At 38.4% G+C, this 22,498-nt stretch overlaps 1 protein-coding gene across 2 annotated transcripts; it reads right to left on the minus strand.

Annotated features, from left to right (window-relative positions):
- Nucleotides 1-2,334: 2,334 nt before the first annotated feature.
- On the minus strand, nucleotides 2,335-20,554 carry enpp6 (ectonucleotide pyrophosphatase/phosphodiesterase 6). 2 transcript variants are annotated; one of them, XM_041797272.1, is made up of 9 exons: nucleotides 20,488-20,554; nucleotides 18,769-18,954; nucleotides 11,205-11,384; nucleotides 10,479-10,590; nucleotides 8,193-8,334; nucleotides 7,330-7,509; nucleotides 5,364-5,501; nucleotides 4,051-4,174; nucleotides 2,335-3,599 (listed from the first exon to the last, which is right to left on the minus strand). In XM_041797272.1, the coding sequence occupies exons 2-9, from the start codon at nucleotides 18,887-18,889 to the stop codon at nucleotides 3,382-3,384; spliced, it is 1,215 nt and encodes a 404-aa protein (XP_041653206.1). In that variant the 5' UTR covers nucleotides 18,890-18,954; nucleotides 20,488-20,554; the 3' UTR covers nucleotides 2,335-3,381. The 2 variants fall into 2 exon arrangements, with proteins under 2 accessions (XP_041653206.1, XP_041653205.1); XM_041797271.1 differs by lacking the exon at nucleotides 20,488-20,554 and having other exon boundaries at nucleotides 18,769-19,084.
- Nucleotides 20,555-22,498: the final 1,944 nt, after the last annotated feature.

A 22,498-nucleotide genomic window follows, 5' to 3' on the forward strand; every position in this document is an offset into this window, starting at 1 on the left:
GACTTTTGAGCTTTTGTTTATTGAATTATTTTTGGGCCTTGCACTTGGAGCCCTGTCTTTGTTTTTTCTTTACTAATCCTGACATCTGTGATGATCTGTAATGCTTCAAGTCCTTCACCCATACTTCATCAGATAAAAAAACATACCACTTTTGTCCTTTTTTCAGAGTTTGTCAGAGTGATGCTCTTCAACCAGAGGATCTGACATCAGCAGACACTCAGACCAGAACTGTTACACGTCTATCACCACCAGAGGGAGCTGCTGTCTGTAGAATTAAACATTTCTTCTCAATCCCTGGTTTGATCTTCATCTTTATCAAAAATTTATAGCATGTAATACTGTCAATAATTATAAAACTATGTTCTCAATAGTCAAGTTACCAAGTTTTCATCACCTGTGCGAGTTGTGCAAAATTTGAACGAGTATGTTCCTTTGCACACTGGTAAACCGCTCATTATCATCCTCTGGAGTTCCCTTATTTCTCAAGTAGTCGTGTAAACTGCAGAATGTGGTATGATTTATCAAAAGAAGTCCATTATGGCATTGAGAAAAAGAATCTGATAAACACACCTAGAATTTTGCCCAATACTCTGATTTTTTCAGTGCAATGTAAAGAGTTTGGTCAGGTTTTTGTTGTTGTTGTTGTTGTTGTTGTTGTTTTTGCCCTGTTGCATCTGTACATTAGGAAAATACCCAAGTGGGAGAACAGCAAACATGGCAAGTATCTGCAGGAGCACTGGGAAGCAGCATCTTTAGAGAGTAGCTGAAACTAATTTCATGCTCAACAATGAAGGATGTGACTGCTGTTTATCTTCTAGATGTAAGGCAATACAGAGATATCAAAATACTTAAGAAAGTGTCATTGAAAATGTTTTTTGTGGAACAGATTAACTTCCACTGGAAATCCCACAGATGTGGGTACTAAGCAAAGCGACAGACAACACAAGTGGGTCAGATCCAAAGGCATGGTCCTACTTTCTTTGGAGTCACGGACCCTTGCCAGCCATAGAGAGCAGTAGTGAGGACGTGGGCTTTGATGACAAGCCTACTCCATCCATGTCATCACCAGGTAGGCCAGAGGAAGCCACTAACTAACAGATCAAGGTTTTTCTGATAATGCATCACTGAAGTGCATGTGAATGCATTGAATCTGATGTTACCTCTCTGTGTTTTTCTGCTGTCATGAAGCCTCAAGAAAGATTCAAATTCTGTGTTCAAATGAAATTAATGATTTTATTGATTTTTATGTATTATCATTTTTGAAACATGAGTCTCCTCTGATAGGTCAAACATAAAGACATGAAAATTCAATTTGAATGTAGACTTGAAAATCAACATTGGAACAGTGAAACTCTCTATCAGACTAAGATCACAAATGTTTAAAGCATTAAAGACATGAATCTGTCTCCAACTTTCGATTCACTAACTTAAAGTTTTCCATGTTGTACATTAAATTCTCCTCTAGTAGTATACATATCAATCTGACACTCCACCGTGGATTTCATATGTTTTTGTCTGCTCTTATATCACAGAAGTTTGTTTTTGTCACCTAAAGAAAAGATGTGCCAGCTTATAGCTACACAAAGCTGGGCACCTGTTCATTAATCATAAATCATCAGTGTTTACATTTTAAATGAACATTAATGTGTACAAGGATTGGTGAAACTTTGGACTCCCCTTAATTTTTTTTTCTGTTCCTGTATTTTCAAAGCAAAAGCAAACAGTCCGGGGATTCTGTCCTTTGCATCAAGAGCGTCTTTGTTGGACTATTATGCTGAGGAGAGCACAGTAGAGCTTCTAAAATGAAGCTCAATAGTTCTATAAATTGTTTATATTGTTGGTGAGCTGACAGATGGTGGCTGCTGTGTTGATTGGATGTTGAGATGGTCAGAATCACAAGAATTGTAACTTTCTAGTCATGTTTGATTCTTATACAAAGTAGTTTGGCAAATAATCCTGAGGAGAAACACACCAATAGCTGGGGGCAGACCATCAGACTTTTATAAGAAATTAACATTTATGTTAACTTTTATTAATTTTATTAACTGATTGCAATGAAAAATTTACATATTTGTTAGTTAACATATTTAAACGTTGGATTTATTATGTCCACCTCAGCTTATAAATCACTGATGCTGTCTTTTTTTATTTTCTGCTAAAAAAAATTTTATTGTAATGTTCTTAATACATTAATTTGAAAAATTCCACTTAGAATATTGAATTACAGCGTTGCAGTTGGCCAAAATCTCCTATTTCAAAAATCACCAGTTTTCAAAGAATGAAAAAAATGCCATATATTTCAAATAAATGAACACTGAATGGTCATAGTCAGCATCTTTTTGACATTTTTAATTGTTTTAAATGTGTTAAACCCCAATGACAGATGTAAAGCGTGACCAATAGCACTGATTTATGAAAAAAATAAAATCACAAAAAATGAAGATTGAAGGTTTTAGCCCCATGCTTGCAATAATGAAGTTTAGTGTTAGTCCATGCAGGACATGGAAGTCATAAGCCCAGCCGTGATCGGCTGACAGTCAGCTGATTCCCACAGACAATCACAGCTCTTCCTCTCAACACAGCAGTCCATTTAAAGATATGTGTCTCTCTAATCCCTGCTTGCATTTGCTGCTGGCAAAGTTTCACTTCCGCCACCCCAGCCTCCTCCTTTATAGCATAAAGCTGTTGCACCCTCATACATTCAGATTCATACTATGGACTGATTGTTTCTGAACTAATTTTATTGTGTTTAATACACTTTGTCATAGATGTATCTATTCATATGGGATTTTCTAGTCATCCGCCCCCTGGAGAGTCAAGCATACTGCTTGACCAACCCAGGGAACATCTTTTGAACAGGGCCTTCTCCACTAGGTAAAACTGTATATCCATTTTGCAATAAAATGTTTTTCTTTTCACTATGAATATATTCCTTTCTATAAATCAGAAGGCTTGTTGGACATGTTTTAGCAGGTTTGCAGAACATTCGATGGCACATGTATACAAAAATATAGAACAACATCAGAGTGAATAGAACTTGACTCTATTTTTTTAAGAAAGTCATTTTTTTTACTATCAAGGAAATTACAAGAATCATTAAAAATGCTTTATATAAAATTCAAATATTCTAGAAAAATGTAAAAGAATCTTTGAAGCAGCTTGAACATGAAGACAAATTTTAAAAATGTTACAATGATTAAGAAGTCTTTTCTGTGTCTGCTGGAGGATTCGCCCATCTTGGCTCTACGTTTGTTTAGGAAGTTTCACTACATTACTGCACGGTCCTCGCAGACTCTCCATGCCTGCCAAGGCTCCAGGCTGCAGGTCCTTGATGTGCTAGAACCTTCTCCAGGTGTGACAGTGATGATTTTGCTCTGTATTTCAGATAAACTCAATCAGCGCCAACAGGACTCCAATCAGCCCCACACTGTAGCTCAGCAGGGCAGGACGGCGACTCAGTGCCCCCGAGCTCCTCAGCAGGTACTCAACTCGAGACCACGACCCATTATTTGGCAGAGGATCCACCCCCAGTGTCCGACACATTAGGTTATAGACGTCTACGGCTCGGATCGGGGCAGCACGCAAGTCACGCTTAAAGTCTGGAAGAAAGAAGGAAAAACAATCAATAACATGTATTTGACCCCATGGAGAGCATCCAGACTGCTGAGTCTTTAGTTCACCCAGATTCTTTACACTCAGTTTTAAAGATAACAAAGGTTTATGGTACTGAAAGTCATGTCTGTTGACATGCAGATGATTGAATGTTTGTGAATAGTCACTTATAATGACCACAAGGTGGCAGCAGAGTTATTAAGGTTTTTTGAGGACCATACAGAACCAATATGGCTTCTTCCACCTAATAAACGACATTATGTTGTCACATTTTAACTTTAAAATATATTGTTTTTTGCACCTGACCATGTTGATATTTTGTTAGTTAGTTATTCTTTATGACCTAAAGGTAAAAGTGTTGTTTTTCCTTTGACTGACTGTCAATGACAGGTGTGATAAAGTCCTAGATAATAGAATAAAATCATGGAGTTATGTTACCAGGTCCTTTAGCCAGGAAGAATCCTCTCATGTCAATGAACTCATTGTCATAGCCATGCCAGCCGTTCTGCCAAGCTGAAGCTTCTCCTGAATCATTTTTCCAGTATGGGAGGCTCACCCTGTTCTGCACAGACACAGAAGATAGAAAACAACAAACTGTAAAGAAGCAATACTCAACTTTTCCTACAACAGAAGCCAAATTGTTAAAAATATTTTAGTAAGAGTCACAATCCATCTCCTTCTCCCATGAAAACAATTTTCATATGAGACTGGTAAAACAAGTGATTTCATAAACATTCAACCCCTTAAAGTGACTGAACTAATTCAACAGAATACCAGCCAATAGGGATAGTAGTCTCACAATTAGTGAAACAGGGATCACCTGAGTACAGTGAATGCGTCTCAAGTGATTGTAGTATAAAAACACCTGTGTCTGGAAGGTCCAGTCAGTAAAGTCACTATTCCTGGCAACCATTACACCATGAAGACAAAAGAACACTCCAGTCAAAGCTTTATGGGAGAGTGGCATGTTGAAGAAAACTCATGTTAAATCTGGTCCAAAGGTCAACAGAAACAAAGGTCGCTTGGAAACTCCATGGTCAAGTGGAAGAAAGTCCTTTGGTCTGATGAGACTAAAACGGTGCTTTAGGCCATCAGACAAGATATTATGTTTGGCAGACCACAAACAAACCGCCCCTACGGTGGCGCATGGTGGTGAAGCATAAGCCTTAACTAGTCATAAAATAGCGGGTCAGGAGTGTATTAACGGTAGGATTTGATGGATTCATGATGGCTGTAAACATACAGATAATCATGATACTGAAGAAAAGACCGAGGAGTTTGGAGGTTAAAATCAAGAGTGGTGAAAGCACTGTGAGGTGGAAAAAAATCTTAAAAAGGTTAAAATTCAGGTGTTCTGCTTATCAAAAATGGTAATCTATCCATGTAGCCAACTACACTGCTCATGCTGTTTGGGGTCATGGGGGACTGGAGCTGATACCAGCTGTCATTAGGCTAGAGATTGGGTTACACCCTGGACTGGTGGCCTGCAATCACAGGGCTAACATACTGAAACGAAAAAGCCCTTTAGAGTCAGCACTCAGCCTAACGGACATGTCTTTGGATGAAACCCATACCTAATCAGATTAATCTCTTAGTCAATGACTACACTAATCATTATTGTTATAATGTCTCAGAAATGTGAATATTTTCCACTTTGAGAGACCCTGTATCTGTTTCTGGATTATTTTGTACCTCTTGTAATGAGAAAGGAGGTAGAGGTAAAAACTATGTTCAGATAAGAGAATTATTACCTCAGCGATAAACCAGCCGGGCTCAGCCACCAGCGTCAGCGGGGGGACAAACCTTCCACCTTTAAAGTAGAAACGCTCAGGGACTTCCTGTCTGCTGTACACCTTCATGTTTGACACCTGGGAGAGAGCTGAGTACACCTGGACCAACACACAGAATTACAAAAACATAGAACAGTTTAATACGCCTTTATAAACAGTGCCTATAAAAAATGTTCACCCCCTTGGAGGTTTTTTCCTTTTACTGATTTTATAAATGGCTTTTTTGACCAGAACAATCACAAAGAACTCTTTAATGTCAGATTGAAAAAAGTTTTCTACAAAGTAATGTCAAATTCAATAACCGTAAAATAAGTGACAACATAAATATTCATCCCCTTCAAGTCAGTATTAAGTAGATGCACCTATGGCTGCAATCACAGCACTGAGTTTGTGTAGATCGGTCTCAAACAGGCTTGTACATCTGGACACTGCATTTTCACTCCATTCTTCTTTGCAAAACTGCTCAAGCTCTGTCAGGTTGCATGGGGATCAGGTGTGAACAGCTCTTTTCAAGTCCAGCCACAAATTCTCCATGGATTGAGGACTGGGCTTTGACTTAGCCACTCCAGAATATTCACCTTGTTGTTTTTAAACCATTTCTGTGTAGCTTTCACCGTAAGTTTCAGGTCATTGTCTTACTGAACAATAAATCATCTCCCAAGCCGCAGTTCTCTTGCAGACTGAATAAGTTTGTCCTCCTGTTTTGCCGCATTCATTTTGCCCTCTACTTTTCAAGCCATCCAGGGCCAGCTGCCAAGAAACATCCCCACAGCATGATGTTGCCACCACTGTGCTTCACAGTGTGTTTGTGGAGTCTGGTGTCTGCCAAACGCAGTATCTTGTCTGATGGCCAGAAAGCACCATTTTGGTCTCATCAGACCAAAGAACTCTCTACCACTTGACCATGGAGTCTCCCACAGGCCTTTTAGTTTAGTTTTCTTCAACACTGACTTTCTCTTTGCCAATCTCCCATAAAGTTCACAACAGCTGTTGTAGGCAGAGTCTCTCCCATCTCATACGCTGAAGCTTGTAACTCCTTCAGAGTAGTCACAGGTGTCTTGGTGTCTTCTCTCACTGGTCTCCTTCTTGCATGGTCACTCAGTTTGTGAGGACAGCCTGATCCAGGCAAAATAAACATATGTCATAGTCCTTCCATTTCGTGGTGATAGATTTAACTGAACTCCAGGTTATGTTCAGTGCCGTGGAATTTTATTTTGTATCCATCCCCTGACTTAGACTTTTCAGTACTCTTTTCCCTGAGTTGCTTGGAGTGTCCTTTTGTCTTCATGGTGTAATGGTAGCCAAGAATACTTATCAACCAGTGACTGGATCTTCCATACACAGGTGTCTTTAAACTACAATCACTTGAGATACATTCACTGTACTCAGGTGATCCCCATTTCACTAATTGTGAGACTAATAGCACCAGTTGGCTGGGTATCTGTTGAATTATGTCAGTCACTTTAAAGGGGTTGAATGTTTATGCAGTCATTTATTTGATATTAAACATTCTTATCTGATTTTAATTACTTTGTAGTAATCTGATTTCACAATTAAACCCAGTTGTGTTTGTTCAGTACAGTTCAAACAGACAGTCTGGGCTCAGCCAGTTCCTTCAACTTGACCTAAATCACCCACCTGCCAGATACCTGACAGTTGTCTCCTGCAGAGTAAACCATTTCTCTGCTACACTTCTGGCTCCTTCGTTGAAACCCTACCTCTACCCTTAGCCCCTTGACCCACTACCCCTACCCCTGACTCTAATCACTCAACTTTACCCTCAACCGTTCATCCATCGACCCCTACCCTCAGATCTTCACCCCTCAACACTCGATCCCTAACTTTAACCCAACCCTGACCCTTATTGGGCCATCAGTGCCCCTTCACATAGAAAGTGTAACAGTAATCAAAGGCTGATTTGTCTCACATGTTGATAGCGGTTCTCCTCAGGCCACAGGCTGACCACTGGTCCCCGGTCTAACATCTTTTTAATGTCTGACATGTTGATGTATTTCTCCAGCTCAATGACTTTCTCCATCCACTGCAGCTTCGTCATACCATGATCTGAGAACAGCACCACGTTCAGCTGCTCTTCCATCTGCCGGCCCTAAAGAAAAAAACACCATTAATGTATCATCAGTGATTCACCATCAGTAAACTACACCAACTGTAATCACACTATATTTTCTTATCTTTTATCTTTCCCTCAGTTATGTTGATCTGTGCAATGTAGTGATGTGCAGCATGTTGTTGTGTTTTGCATTGGCATGTGTTTCTCTGTTTACATGTGCATGGTGTTTGTTTCTGTGGTTTGTATTTATTTAGTCTTTTGTGAAGGCAGAAAAATGTATCATTTAGACCCTGGTAGCTTTTTATTTTTGTGAAAGTTTGGCATTGAATGGGAGACGTGAATTATGCTTGCAGTGACAAATAAAATCTAATTACATATTTTATTTTTTGTCACTAATAATGTTAAGAGTTAACTTTCATTTTAGTCATGTTTAACCCCCTCCTCCCTGGAAATTTCATGCCCCTAGTGCTTCCAGAAGACTGCCCTAAGGGTCAGGACCCCCACTCTGAAACACAGTCCAAGACCTGCTCCTTCTGGAGAGAATTTAGTAGTGTAATATCGTACTTCATCCTATCTCATGAAACCATCAGTAACCCACAGCGTGAAAAAAAAACCCTGTCTTTGTCTTATCATTACGACTTACTGTCGTTACACCATAAAAAAAACTCCACCACAATTTATGTACAAGTACACTGAGGAGAATTATCATTGTCACTGACTTTGATTTCTTTGTTGAGCGTTTCCATGGCAGCATCCAAGTGTTTCACTGCCATTTTAACCTCCTGTGAGTCCGGTCCATGGTGATGACCCTCCACATCAATATTTTCATAATATATGGCTGCCATGGCCGCCTCACCTGACCTGTTGATGGGGGAAAAATCATAAACACCAAAAAATTAAAAACAAAAATAAAACAAAAACAACTGCTTCAGTGAAGTTTGATATGTTTCAGTGTAATCTCTTAGCTTAATGAACCAAGTTATGCATACTTTGCACTTTGCACATGTTATTGCAAACATGCCAGAGAGCTCAGTTGTGAAGTCGTGTCCGGGAAAGGTATGTCAAAAGATTGCTTGCTGCTGACCATCAGTATTGGCAGCAAAAAAGCATGATTTGGGTACCTGTAGTTATAAATGTTAGTAAGATTCTGAAAGGAAGCGTCGTTTGCGCCTGCATCCACACAAAGTGTTTAATTCACTGGCAGCAGCCAAAGCCTTTCAGAGCACCTCTTACCAGCGTTTATTGATGCTAGCTTACAAAGCAGACTTCTGTTTTCTCTGCGGCATATGTAACGCTGTTTTTAATATGCTCTGTGCACTTAATATTTTCCTTTACTCAAGGAAATGTCACCAAGACATATTGTGTAAGCGGATTAGGGCCATTTTTGATGGAGAAAATAATTTTGGGCAAGTTGAGATTAAAGTCGAAATGACGAGAATAAAGTTGAAATTTTGAGGTATAATTTCACATATTCATTGATATGAGGCATAAGGCATACTGTAGAGACAGTCACGATTCCCTGTTATTGTCTTAAATACTCATACATTAATCAAGGTTGAGTCTGTCACCTGTGCGTCTCTGCAGGTGATCAGACGGAGAGGAAGAGACATGAGCGCTGTCATGTCCCCCCTGTTGATTTATGAGTATTGAAGACAATAACAGTGAATCGTGCCTTATGCCTCATATCGATGAATATGTGAAACTAGAGCTCATATTGGATTAAACAACAGAGATTCTCTCTCATTATCACATAAACACAGTGTCTTGGAGCAAGTTTCGACTTTTTTCTCATCATTTCAACTTTAATCTCGACTTGTCCAAACTTATTTTCTCCTTCGAAAATGGCCCTGATCCACTTCCGTACAGATAGGCCTCCCCCTCCATTGCTGCTGAAAAGGTTGGTATCATAAGTCCCACCCCTTCTTGATTTTGACAGGCTAGAGGGAGAAGTAACACAAATATGGAAGCTATTAAAGCCCGGTTCCCCCACTTAAAAAAGAAAAATTTTGAAGTTAAGCAATAAAAAAAGAATCCTAAGTCATAATTATGAGATAAAAAGTCAAAATTATGAGTTAAAAACACAAAAGCATGAGTTAAAAGCCATAATTATGAGATAATAAAGTCAAATATGGCATGAAAAGTCAAAAAATCAGGAAAAAAAAGTCAAAATTATGAGATGAAAAGTCAAAATTATAAGATGAAAATCATAATCATGAGATAAAAAGTCAAAACTATGAGATGAAAAGTTCTAATTATGAGATAACCTGAAAACAAGAGATAAAAATTCAGAATTATGGGATAAAAAGTCATTATGAGATTAAAAGTCATTTATGAGATGAAAAGTTAAATAATGAGATTAAAAGTCATAATTATGGGATAAAAAATCTAAATTATGAGATAAAATGTGAAATTATAAGATAAAATTCATAATTACAATATAAAAAGTCAACTTATAAGATAAAAGTAATAACATGAGATGAAAAGTCATAATTATGAGATAAAAAGTCACAATTATGAGACTAAATGTCAAAATTCTGAGATAAAAAGTTGAAATTGTGAGATACAAAGTCAAAATTATGAGATGAAAAATCAAAATTTTGAATTTGTATCTCATAATTTTGTCCTTTCTCTTATAATTATGACTTAGCTTTTCTCTTTTTATCAAGAATTGCCTTACTTTCACATTTTTTATTTGGTGGAAATGGGCTTCCATACACTGATGAGTGTGGTGCTCTTCTAAAAGTTAAACCATTGTCAGCTGAGCGGTAACAACAATGGACCACATTGTTTTGTGTTGACAATTAGCACAGCAGCTGTGGACACAGGACCCCGATGATCAACACCAGACTGTAAACTTACTCATTGTTTATGGCACATCATTTTGTTTTATGGCAGCCACCACTTTACAGCTCTGCTCCATGTAATGATTCAAAGGTGGCAGAGGTGGAGGTCACAGCTTCATCATTAGTGTGTGTATTCTATGTTTGAAGTGTAGGTCTGTGTACTTGAGCACGTGAAGAGCATTCCTGATGGAGTCAGTGAGGTTTTTCTCTGACGGGTTGTAGACGTACTCCTCACAGAACGACGGTCGAACACCAAAAATCTCCACCTCACAGCCTGGAATACAAAAATACAAATGCAGCACGAATGAAATCACTCTGAAACAAACACAAACATTCAGGTGTATAGTGTGGTATCGGATCATCATATCAGCTTATATCGTATCACATTAACATGGCATATCTTACAATATTTTATGTATAATAAGTGTATCTTATCATATATTGTTTTGTATCATACCACTCTGCACTAAATTGTATTGTATGATATTTATATTGTATCATATCATCTCATATGATATCTTATTGTATCAATTATATCGCATTGCATAGTAGTGTATTGCGTTGTATTTATCATATAGAATTATACCGTATTTTTGTATAACATTGTCCTTTTTTATCATATTATATCATATCATAGAATATATTGTATCAAGTCATTTGGAAATTTTCTGCAGTATATTATCATATTGGCATCACATCATACATCATTATTTGATGTATCCTATCATGTCAAATCATGTCATCTTGAATCATACTGTATCATAATGAATCAAGTAGTATCAATCATATTGTATTTTTATATTTAATGATATTGCATTTTATTCTATCGTGTTGTATGGACTTGACTGGCATCATATCATGCATGTTGCATGTTGTGTGTTTTCTCACCTGGCCAGTAGTACATGAACACCTTCTTTCCTTGTTTCTGCAGAGTGACCCACAGTGGCTCTGACCCCTCCCACCACAGAGGAAGGCGACTGTCTGCATTTGTCCCGATCAGAAACTCTTTGTTAGAGACCTCGTCATACATGTAGTTTCCTGTCATGTGATGCTCAGCACAGTAACGTCCTGCAGGGGGAAAAAATAACATGGATACATGAGTAAAATTGTAGACTACTATATCTGATACATTTTCTGTGCTGGAGAGCCTAAAGCAACAGAAAACACAAGAATTAACCCTGTACTTGTGTGAACTCAAAGGCTTTGATGTTTAAGAAAATTAAGGGGCATTTTCATTTCGGCCATGGTTGTTTGCTCCCCTTTTCCCGCTGGTGTGCTTTCACTCTGGCCACATGGCTCCGTGCCCAAGTTCACTTACGCAAGTACACAGTCTGATACTGTAGGTGGTGGTATGCACACAGTAGGTTTGAAAATCCAGGAAAAGAAAGAAGAAGCAAGCAGATATTACAAGGAAACAGACACATTGATGGTTTTACAAATTTAGTGAATCAGACGGAAGAAAATAAAACATCAGCTTTGAAGCAGATGTTAGCAAAGAAGAAAGACAAGTATTTGTGTGTGTTTGACTGTTTTTGTTTCTCCTTGTGTGCGTGTGATTGTTGGAGCAGGAGAATGAGCTCCATAAAAACTCACACATCAGCACATCATGAGGGTGCAAAGCTCACAGCCTGAGGGTATGACAAGCTTGTTGTTTCAGGGTTAAGTCAACGAGGAGACAACAGAAATCAAAGGGTTTTTCCACTGATGAATTACATAATTTTTTAAAACTATGCTGGTATTAGTGGGGAATGTTGTATCAGTGTACATACTGGATCCAGATAGTGAAGGAATGAATGGAATTAGACTATTCTAGATAACAGAGGAGTGTCACAGAAAGGAGACATTCACAGAGATGGGTGGTCAGCTTTAAATGAAATAAGCGATTTCTCTGTTACATGTACTGTATGTTAACTTTTTTGCTCATAACACAGGTGCTACAGACGTTGATAGTCTTATAATATAGAGAATATCAGTAACATCACTAACTCACCGAGGACATTTACAGTTGCAAGAAAAAGTATGTGAACCCTTTGGGATTTCTTGGATTTCTGCATAAATTGGTCAAAAAATGTGATCTGATTTTCATCTAAGTCACAACAATAGACAAACACGGTCTGCTTAAACTAATACTGCACAAAAAATGATATGTTTTCATGTTTTTATTGAACAAAACATGTACACATTCACAGTGCAGGGTGGAAAAAGTATGTGAACCCCTAGGCTAATGACTTCTCCTAGAGCTAACTGGAGTCAGGAGTCAGCCAACCTGGAGTCCAATTAATGTGATGAGATTGGATGTGTTGGTTAAAGCTGCCCTGCCCTTTAAAAAACACACACCAGTTTTGAATTTACTGTTCTCAAGACACATTGCCTTATGTAAACCATGCCTGGCACAAAAGAGCTCTCAGAAGATCTACGGTCAAGAATTGTTGACTTGCATGAAGCTGGAAAGGGTTACAAAAGTATCTCTAAAAGCCTTGATGTTCATGTGTCCATGGTAAGACAGACTGTCTACAAATGGAGAAAGTTCAGCACTGATGCTACTCTCCCTAGGCATGGTCGTCCTGTAAAGATGACTGCAAGAGCACAGCGCAGAATGCTCAATGAGGTGAAGAAGAATCCTAGAGTGTCAGCTAAAGACTTACAGAAATCTCTGGCACATGCTAACATTTGTGTTGACAAATCTATAATGAGTAAAACATTAAACAAGAATGGAGTTCATGGGAGGACACCACGGAGGAAGTCAATGCTGCACGTTTGAAGTTTGCAAAAGAGCACCTGGATGTTCCACAGCACTACTGGCAAAATATTCTGTCCATAGATGAAACCAAAATTTGGTTGTTTGGAAGGAACACACAATGCTATGTGTGGAGAAAAAAAGGAACAGCACACCAACATCAAAACCTCATCCCAACTGTGAAATATGGTAGAGGGGCCATCATGGTTTGGGGCTGCTTTGCTGCCTCAGGGCCTGGATGGATTGCTGTCATTGACGGAAAAATGAATTCCCAATTTTATCAAGACATTTTGCAGGAAAACTTAAGACCATCTGTCCACCAACTGAAGTTCAGCAGAGGATGGGTGATGCAACAGGACAACGACCCAAAGCATAGAAGTAAATCAACAACAGAATGGCTTCAACAGAAGAAAATACGCCTTCTGGAGTGGCCCAGTCAGAGTCCTGACCTCAACTCGATTGAGATGCTGTGGCATGACCTCAAGAGAGCGATGCACACCAGAAATCCCAAGAATATTGCTGAACCAAAACGGTTTTGTAAAGAGGAATGGTCCAAAATTCCTCCTGACCATTGTGCAGCTCTGATCTGCAACTACAGGAAACATTTGGTTGAGGTTATTGCTGCCAAAGGAGGGTCAACAAGTCATTAGCCTAGGGGTTCACATACTTTTTCCACCCTGCACTGTGAATGTGTACATGTTTTGTTCAATAAAAACATGAAAACATATCATTTTTTGTGCTGTATTAGTTTAAGCAGACTGTGTTTGTCTATTGTTGTGACTTAGATGAAAATCAGAACACATTTTATGACCAATTTATGCAGAAATCCAAGAAATCCCAAAGGACTCACATACTTTTTCTTACAACTGTATGTGGCATGCAAATTTACTGTGCCTGTAAGTATTAAACCCATTGGATGTTTTACCCTTTTATTGATTTTGTTAATCCATCATGATCAATATAGTTTGGCTTTATGATTTTAAAAATAGCTCTTTAATATCTATGTGAAGCTGGATTTCTGGTAAGTACAAAGAAAAGTGACTCAACAGTCATAGAGTTACACTGTCCTTTTTCGGACTATTACACTTTTTTTCTACCCAGTCCACTTCATATGCCTCTGTTCATATTTTTATTTACATACATTTATTTTATTGTACTAAGACCACCTTGTTCGCCTAGTATTGGTCCATTGCACATGACCCTGTCTATATATTTATTTCTCTTTGCACTACAACCATTCTTGGTTTTCAATTTGTCACTGTAGTTGTACAGCTTGGTTCATATATTCAAATGTTCTTAGTGTCAATATCTGAGGACTCGACTTAAAAAGACTGTTTACAGTGTTCATTTTTTATATAGACATACTGTTTAAAAACATGTATTTCCTTTGTATATAACTATATTAATCTTATATGCATTGTTTTATTTTTGTTAAACTTCTGCTCTTTGCTTTTTGTGGTGCTGCTGCTTTAAGTGCCTTGAATTGACCCCTTTGGGCCAAATCAAGTTTTTTGAATTGAATTGTCTACAGTAGTGGTTCTCAACTGGTTCAGCCTCAGGACCCACCAAAACCTCTCATGACAAATTGCAACCCACATTACCAAAAAAATGTCAACAATGAACATTTAGTAAAAATAAAAAATGTTGCACTTAAGATCTTGGAGGAACAGAATTAATGATAGGAAAAGGACACAGGCTGAAAGCTGACATGTTTTGCACCCCCATGATAATGAGATCTTGAGAAATTACTTCATTATCTTGGTAAAAGCAGCTTTTTTATTGCAAGAAAAGGAGCTAAATGAGTCTAAATATTGCTAAAACATTTACATTTACCCATTATCACAATAAAACACAGTAAAATAAAAAGGTATGGTTGCATGTTCTTCATAGACTTTGGCCAAGATTTTTTCCAGACACACATTCGCGACCCACTGAAAGCTGCTCCGTGACCCACTTTTGGGTCCCGACCCACCAGTTGAGAACCACTGGTCTACAGAGTGTTTTAGTGTTGTCAGACTAGCTGGAAGATGCAAGAAACAACTGGCTTGAGGAGTTGTTGAACCAGGGTTGTGGGGCATCCTGGATGCATCGTTGATCAAGTCAAAGAGAAATTTTCATTCTTGACGTTCATATTCGGTTTGAAGACTGACGGTGACGATGCATTCAGGTCATAACTTGATCCAACCTGAAGTTCAACTTAAACATGTCATATATTAACAGGTGTTTTACTCACTAACCAGGTTACTGAGTGAAACATTAACATGTTGAATATGAACCTGCGGTTTACTGAGCTGGTGACTGTGCTGAATCTAAATGAGAAAGCGGGGCTGACTTCCAGCTGAACTCCCATAATCCTTTGTTGCACGCTGACTCAGAGTTCTGTTCGTGTTCTTCCTCATGAGTTAACAGGAGAACAAAGACACAGCTGTGAAAACACACACTCACACTGAGAACAGCCATGATCTAGCTCTCTATATCAAGCTGTAAGATTTATCTCCTTTCCTTCATTTTATTCTGATCTCTTAACATTCTTCATATATATGTAAACCTGATTGGACCTAACCCCTAACCCCCTTGGCTCTCATATAGAGTTTGTTTGTAAACTCCAAGCAGGCTTTCATGTGTTTTGCACTGAGGAGAGGCTTTAGTCCAGCCATTCTGCCAGGAGTTCCAGAAGGCTGGAGGGCTGCAATGTTGGTTCTCCCTCTGGAACTTTGTCCCATCTCTGCACAGGATCACTGGAGCTCAGTCAGAGTGGCCATCAGGTTCTTGGTCATCTCTCTTACTAAGGTCTTCTCCCCTAGTTGCTCAGTTTGGTCAGGCTACCATCTCTTGGAAGTTCTGGTTGTACCAAACTTCTCCCATATGGGGATTATGGAGGCTGCTGTGCTCACACTGTTAGACCTTTTATGGAGAGGTGTGCCTTTCCAAATCATGTCAGATCAACTTAAGGTGGACTCCAATCAAGGTGTAGAAACATATCAGAAAAGGTTAAGAGAACTAGGAGGGACCTGAGCTGAATTTCAAGTGTTTTTGCCAAGGGCCTGAATGCTTATATGATATTTCAGGGTTGGTTTTTTAATGTTTTTCTAGTTTTTTATGTATATAAATGTGCAAAATTTTTTAAATTCTGTTTTCACTTTGTAATGATGGGGTACTGAGTGTAGAATGATGAGAATAACAATGTTTTTTTATAAGTGATAGGGGTCTGAATACTTTCTGAGTGCACTGTACATTCAAGCAAATGGACTCTGTTGTAAAGACTCAATTTACAAAGCTTGATTCATTCTCTGCATCTGACTCCTTCTGGCGACAAAACACCCTGCATGAAAAATAGAATTCTGACCAAATAAATGTGCTGACGGTGTTTTCAGTCATAAAGGTTCTTCACGGTGAAGTTTAAACAGTAGGTTTGATGACAGCAGGTTTATAATTAACACCATGTTTCCCAATGTAGGTCCTGTTAAAGACGCCGCACACTAACAGCCTCATAAACATGACTACATGTAAACAAGGTGAAGGATGGGACACCAACAACACAGCAAAATTATCAGTGTTGAGTCAACTCCAATAGTGTTAGATTTAACACTTCTCCTTTAGTTTATATAATTCTCACAGATTCTGAGTTAAAATAACACTTTGGAAAGTAATGATATTTTAACTCTCGTTTAGTGTTAATTTTTAAGACTCACAGTGTTGTTTTCTCACATATCAACCCCTTAAAGCCTGTTGTATCACTTTTATGATACCTCTATCTAATCAATATGATCATAAATTATTAAAAAAAAAAAAAAAACCTTCTGAATACAATCTGATAAATGATAAAAATGCCCTCAAGTGAATTATCAGTTACCAAAAACACATAATGTATCAAATGAGATACAAAAAATATACATTTTAAATTGGATGGAAATTTGGATATTTTTGGATTTCAGTAGAAAGTGAAATAAACGTTTCAGTTCCAAAAAAATTAGAATTTTCTGGCTATAAATTGTGTTTTCAGGCTTTAATGGGTTTAAGTGCAAGTTGCACAGTGTGAGATGTAACACTGAACTCTTTGGAAGGATGTGATGAAACTAGCTGTTTGACTGTTTACCCTTACAACTGTATGTCCTTGCTTTAGGCTATTTTCTCTGTCTCCCTGTCAACGTTCATTCACTTGGTCTTCGTTAGACTCTGCAAACTGCTGCTGTACTCTGTGGTGTTTTACAACTCTCTGGTGTGAACGAATTTATTTTGGATTTCCAAGACACGATGATGGAGTTAGCTAAACCCAAAGGGATGTTCAGTACCGTGGAATTTTTTTGCATCCATTCCCTGAATTAGACATTTCAATAAACTTTTTTCTCTAAGTTGCTGAGAGTGTTCTTTTGTCTTTGTGGTGTTATGGTAGCCAGGAATACTGATTAACCAGTGACTGGACCTTCCAGACACAGGATTCTTTATTCTGCTATCACTTTTTATAGGCACTGTAAGAATGTATGTTCCGATTGGCCCTGAAAATACTGGGATGTGCTGAGTTTGAGTTATGATGCTTGTTTAGAGCTGATGAAGTACTATTGGCTATTTGGGTATTTAGTCACAACTTGGTCCTGTAGATCTCTGGCCTTGTGACCTGAACAGAGATGCCTCTAAATATTTTGTATACGCTCTATGATTGCTTTTAGCAAAAAATGAAAAGGGACTTGAGCCTCTACATTAATAAAATGGCACCTGCAATTATCAGCATTGTTGATTTTTTTTAAATTTTACATCCTGGGGTGGTCACCAGTCAGTCACACAGCTGGCATACAACTCTTTACAATAACTCAATCTTGAAGAGTCACTACTGAACCTAATGATGAACTGTACCTGTGGGGTCAGTGAGTTCAGACAGAATAAACTCCTCCTCAATAAAGATATTAAACCTGTCTTTATCAGATTGTACATTTATACTTACAGTATAATCATCTAGATAATCATAAACCCCTCTGTTCTTATCATCAGAAATATTCATTAACTCTTTTTGTAGACTGCACAGAGCAGTGAGTTTTAGTGAGTTTACATGGGGTCATGTCTGGCAGGAGGAGTGTGTCTGCTACACACTTCCTGTTTACACTTGGAAAGTACTCATATGTACTTGTATGCACCCTGCATGAACACCTATTTTGGGCATTCAGATACCAAGTATTAATCCTTAATGTGGACACACTGCAGTGTGAACAGAAAACGGTTTCATATCAGATAGCTCAAGCAGCATAAAGAGATGGTCTGGGATGCTTTCATCTGGACTGGATTGGTTGTGTTGACACAGCATGTTCTGACCTGCATTACCAACCACCTTGTCAAGTGATGTGATCTGTGGTATACTGCTAATAAACACAAAGTATGGTTTTATTTATGTCCGTCCAGCCTTGCTTGGAGAGATGGAAAATGTGGCCATTTTTAGAGTTGAAGATCATTTGCCTCAGCTCAATAATAAAAGACTGTCTTTCAGCTGGTCTGATGAGATAGAAATTATAGTTTTTGGCCATCAGACAAGACGCAAACACTGCTTAGGCTTAAATATTTTCTTTTTGACTAAGCTTATTGTTAGGGCTGGCTCAAGCTCAGACTAAAATATGTGACCAGTTGTATGGCCTGGAGCTGCCTTCTTTGTAAAATGAATGAATGAACTAGCACTATGCAAATAAAGACTAATTGATTGCTTGATTGATTAATTGTTGAATAACTTACCCGTCATTAATGAGTAGTAGTTTGGATAAGATAAGCTTGGGAAGTCTGGCGTCATGTAGTCCACCTTGACACCGTTGCTCACAAGCTCCCTGAAACCCGGCAGCGCATTTAAGTCATCCATGTAGTCATATCTAAATCCATCGATCAGGAACGCTAGCAGAGGTTTGTCTGCCAGGCTCAGCTGTCCTGCACAAAGCAAGAGGGTCAGGGTTAGGGTGAGGAGCTGTGGTGAGAACACAGGACTCTGACTGTGGGGCATATTGGGGAGCCACATTTTTAGAGAGTGGACAAGAGAAGAGTGAGAGCCGTGAGAAGAGAGATGTGGGAGACCTCGGAGGTGGGAGGGGTCAGTGTGCAGGGGGAGACATGCAGAGAGAGCACTTGTGTTCAGGGATGGACCCTTCAAAATAAAACCAGATACATAAGCGTGGGTGTGGACAGATCCTTCAAAATTAAACAAGATTCAACATTGTGTGCTAAGACAGACCCTTCAAAATAAAACTGGATAAAACAATGGTGGGGACAGATCCTTCATAATAAAAGCACAAATAACAGGGAACAGAACCTCCAAAACAAAACAATGTGTGAGTGTGTTGGGTGCATGTATGCATGCGTAGGGGTGTAAATCACCAGTTTCATCCTGATACATTTCGATTCCGATATTTTGGACAATGATACGATTTTTTCCAATACCACAAAATCTGCCGCGATACGATTTCGATTCGATTTGATATGGGGCCCAGGATCGATATCAGGTGATTTTGTGCAAAAATTTCACACAGTTACAGAAAAAAAACAGTTTCTGCAATTAAATTATTGACAGGTCTCTGTATTTAATAAAAATATGTCTTTAACAAAAAAAACTAAGACGTGATTACCCCGATCACCTTTAAATTATGAAAACAACTATGCACATTTGTGTTAAAACATGTTGATTTAAAACAGCAAACATTTTCAGTACCAAACATTTTGTTTTCTCACATCCCCAGATCCCCCTAAAGCACCAATAGCTATGGATTTTTTTCTGCAACCCTTTATAATAATGATCAAAATGTTTGGCCTGTGTTCCCATTTTAGATTTTTTTTTTTCTTAAACTTATTTACACACATGTGGACTTCAACAGGTATTTCTGCTCTATATCAGCCCTTCATACTTTACACAGGGGCCTGTTAATGTGGCAGATAATTTAGTTTATTCACTTTATGAGATTTAAATAAGGTAAAATATGTGGCATATGATGTTATAGAATCATTCTTTATCATTTTTATTTATTGCAACCTTGATTTTAATAAATGGAAATAGTAGACAGAATACTAGAGCAAAGTTTTATTATAAAAGACGTTCCTGTGATGCTTTATAATAAGAGCGAGGGGGTGGGGGTATACAGAGAACAGCTGTGCTGCTTGAACCACGTTAAGTTTGGACAGTTTATATTTCATAATAAATCTAACATGAGACGGCGATGTAAAATAAGTGTACGAAGGAGATATGCAGCAGCGGACTTTTCCTCTCTGTGTATCTGCGGTCTGCTGCAGACAGCGCTCGCTTCCTGAGTCGTAACAGGTGGAGTGATTTTATCCGTCAACGATCTCATACGGCGGTTATATACAGATACAGACGTAGATGTAGTCGGCAAACTAAGGGGAGAGATCCGTCCTGCAGCAGCGTCTGTCTCAAATATATCCACCCAGCAGAGAGAGGAGAGGATATCCTCTTACCTCAGCCGCGAAACTTGAAGCCACGGCTGCTACTTAGTTAGCTGCTGTTAACTTGTTAAAAGAGCACTGCCTGGGGCGGAAACTGTCAACGGGCGTGCGGAGGTAATTTCAAAATAAAAGTGTAGCTTGAAGCATCCATTTAGATCGATGTTTTGACTTTCCATCGATCTGATTGGATCATCAATCAACCACTCGCTATATCGATATACATCGATGAATTGTTAAACCCCTATGCGTGCGTGCGTGTGTGTGTGTGTGTGGGGTCTCAATAATTCACTAATAATAATTCAAAATGCATCAATTAAAAGTGGGGACAGTAGAATCTGTGCTGCCTTTAAGGCAGAGGACTGTCTCAACGTCTAGTTGAGATCATGAAGCTTTACTCTCATATGTTTTTTATTAACAGTAACACCCTCACAATTGTATTTTTAACATGCTTCAGCCTTTATTTTGAGATCCAGCAGACACAGAGCTGCAGCAGCACGTTAGTGTCTTTGTGCTGAGATAAATTCTGCTGCAACGGCTCCCCCTAGTGGGAAAATATAATCAGGACACTGGTAAATTCAATTCAGGTGCATAACACAGGAAATAACAGAGAACATGAGACACACAACATTCAGCTGCAGGACTGCCCACAGATTTGGACTGGCCCCTGAAAAATCCAGAGAGTGGGCCCTCCTCAGTTGTGATTTATTGATAATGGAATTACATGTGTATTGGATCAGTAGCATTAGTACTAGCATACGTTCAGTTTAACAGTTCAATCATTTTGGAGCTGAAAAGTGTGTCAAGCTATAATTGGGGTTTTATGTTGAAATTGCTTTTTTGGACATTTTTCCCATGCTTTACCTTTTTTCAACGTAGTAACCCATGTTGACAATTTTAACCTATTCTTGCCACTTTTTAACCCAATTTTCATCATTATTTCTATCCATTTTTGCTGCTCTCATACCACATTTTACCAAATATGCCACATTTCAATCATCCTAGCCTCTTGACCCATTTTTGCAACTTTTAACCCCTTTTCAGAATTATTTCTGTCCATTGCTGCCACTTTTAACCCGTCATCTAAATTTCTGTCAATGTTTGCAACTTTCAACGGACATTTTACCAATTATGCCACTTTTCACTCATTCTTGCCTCTTTTAACCAATTCTTGCAACTTATTAACCCTTTTCGGTTGTTTACCCATTCTCACTACTTTTAATCCCCCTTTCACCATTATTTCTGTCCATTTTTGCCATTTTTAAATAACACTTTATCAATTTAGCTTTTTTGATGTGCCACTTTTCACACATTATTTTTACTTTTTGGGGCCTTTTCACATAAAATTGTCAATTTTTGCCACTTTCAACCCATGTTTAACATAATTATGCCACTTTTTAACCCATTGTGCATGTGTTTTTCCTGCCAATTTGTTGCTACTTTTACCCAGTTTTGCTACTTTTATGCCATTTAAGCCACCTTTCATCCACTGTGTCCTCTTTTCACAATTATTAAATTCTTTACCATTGAAGCTGTCTCAGTTTCATCTACTTTATTTTCTGGCAAACTGACGTTTGTACACATTATGGCTTAGCTATGAAGTCTGACATTACTTTCCTAATGATTTAGTTCTGTGTACCCATCCACATTGTTAACATCACCATGTTGCTTTAATAAGAGCGGTTTTTATTCAGGAAAAAAATGATCACAGCTAAACTCTACAGTGGACCATGATTTTAGCAGACCACCATGGGCCCCTGAAAGCCTTCACCTGGGAGGGCCACATATGCTGTTGGACAGGCCATGCAGATCCATGTAGAGGAGGAGTTTCCAAACCCATGAAACATCAGGCACTTCCTCTGACAATTTTCTTGACTTCATTGTACATGGTGATGTCTTCTTAAAAATTCATAGCTGTAATAATTAATTAATTGTGGTTGGAATAAAGACAGAAGAGCTGATTTTAATCAAACATTGTTATTTTATTATCTTAAAAAGTAACACAAACCCCACAGGGTATCACATA

Source organism: Cheilinus undulatus, linkage group 10 (genome assembly GCF_018320785.1).
Source record: "Cheilinus undulatus linkage group 10, ASM1832078v1, whole genome shotgun sequence".
In the NCBI taxonomy this organism is placed as follows: domain Eukaryota; kingdom Metazoa; phylum Chordata; class Actinopteri; order Labriformes; family Labridae; genus Cheilinus; species Cheilinus undulatus.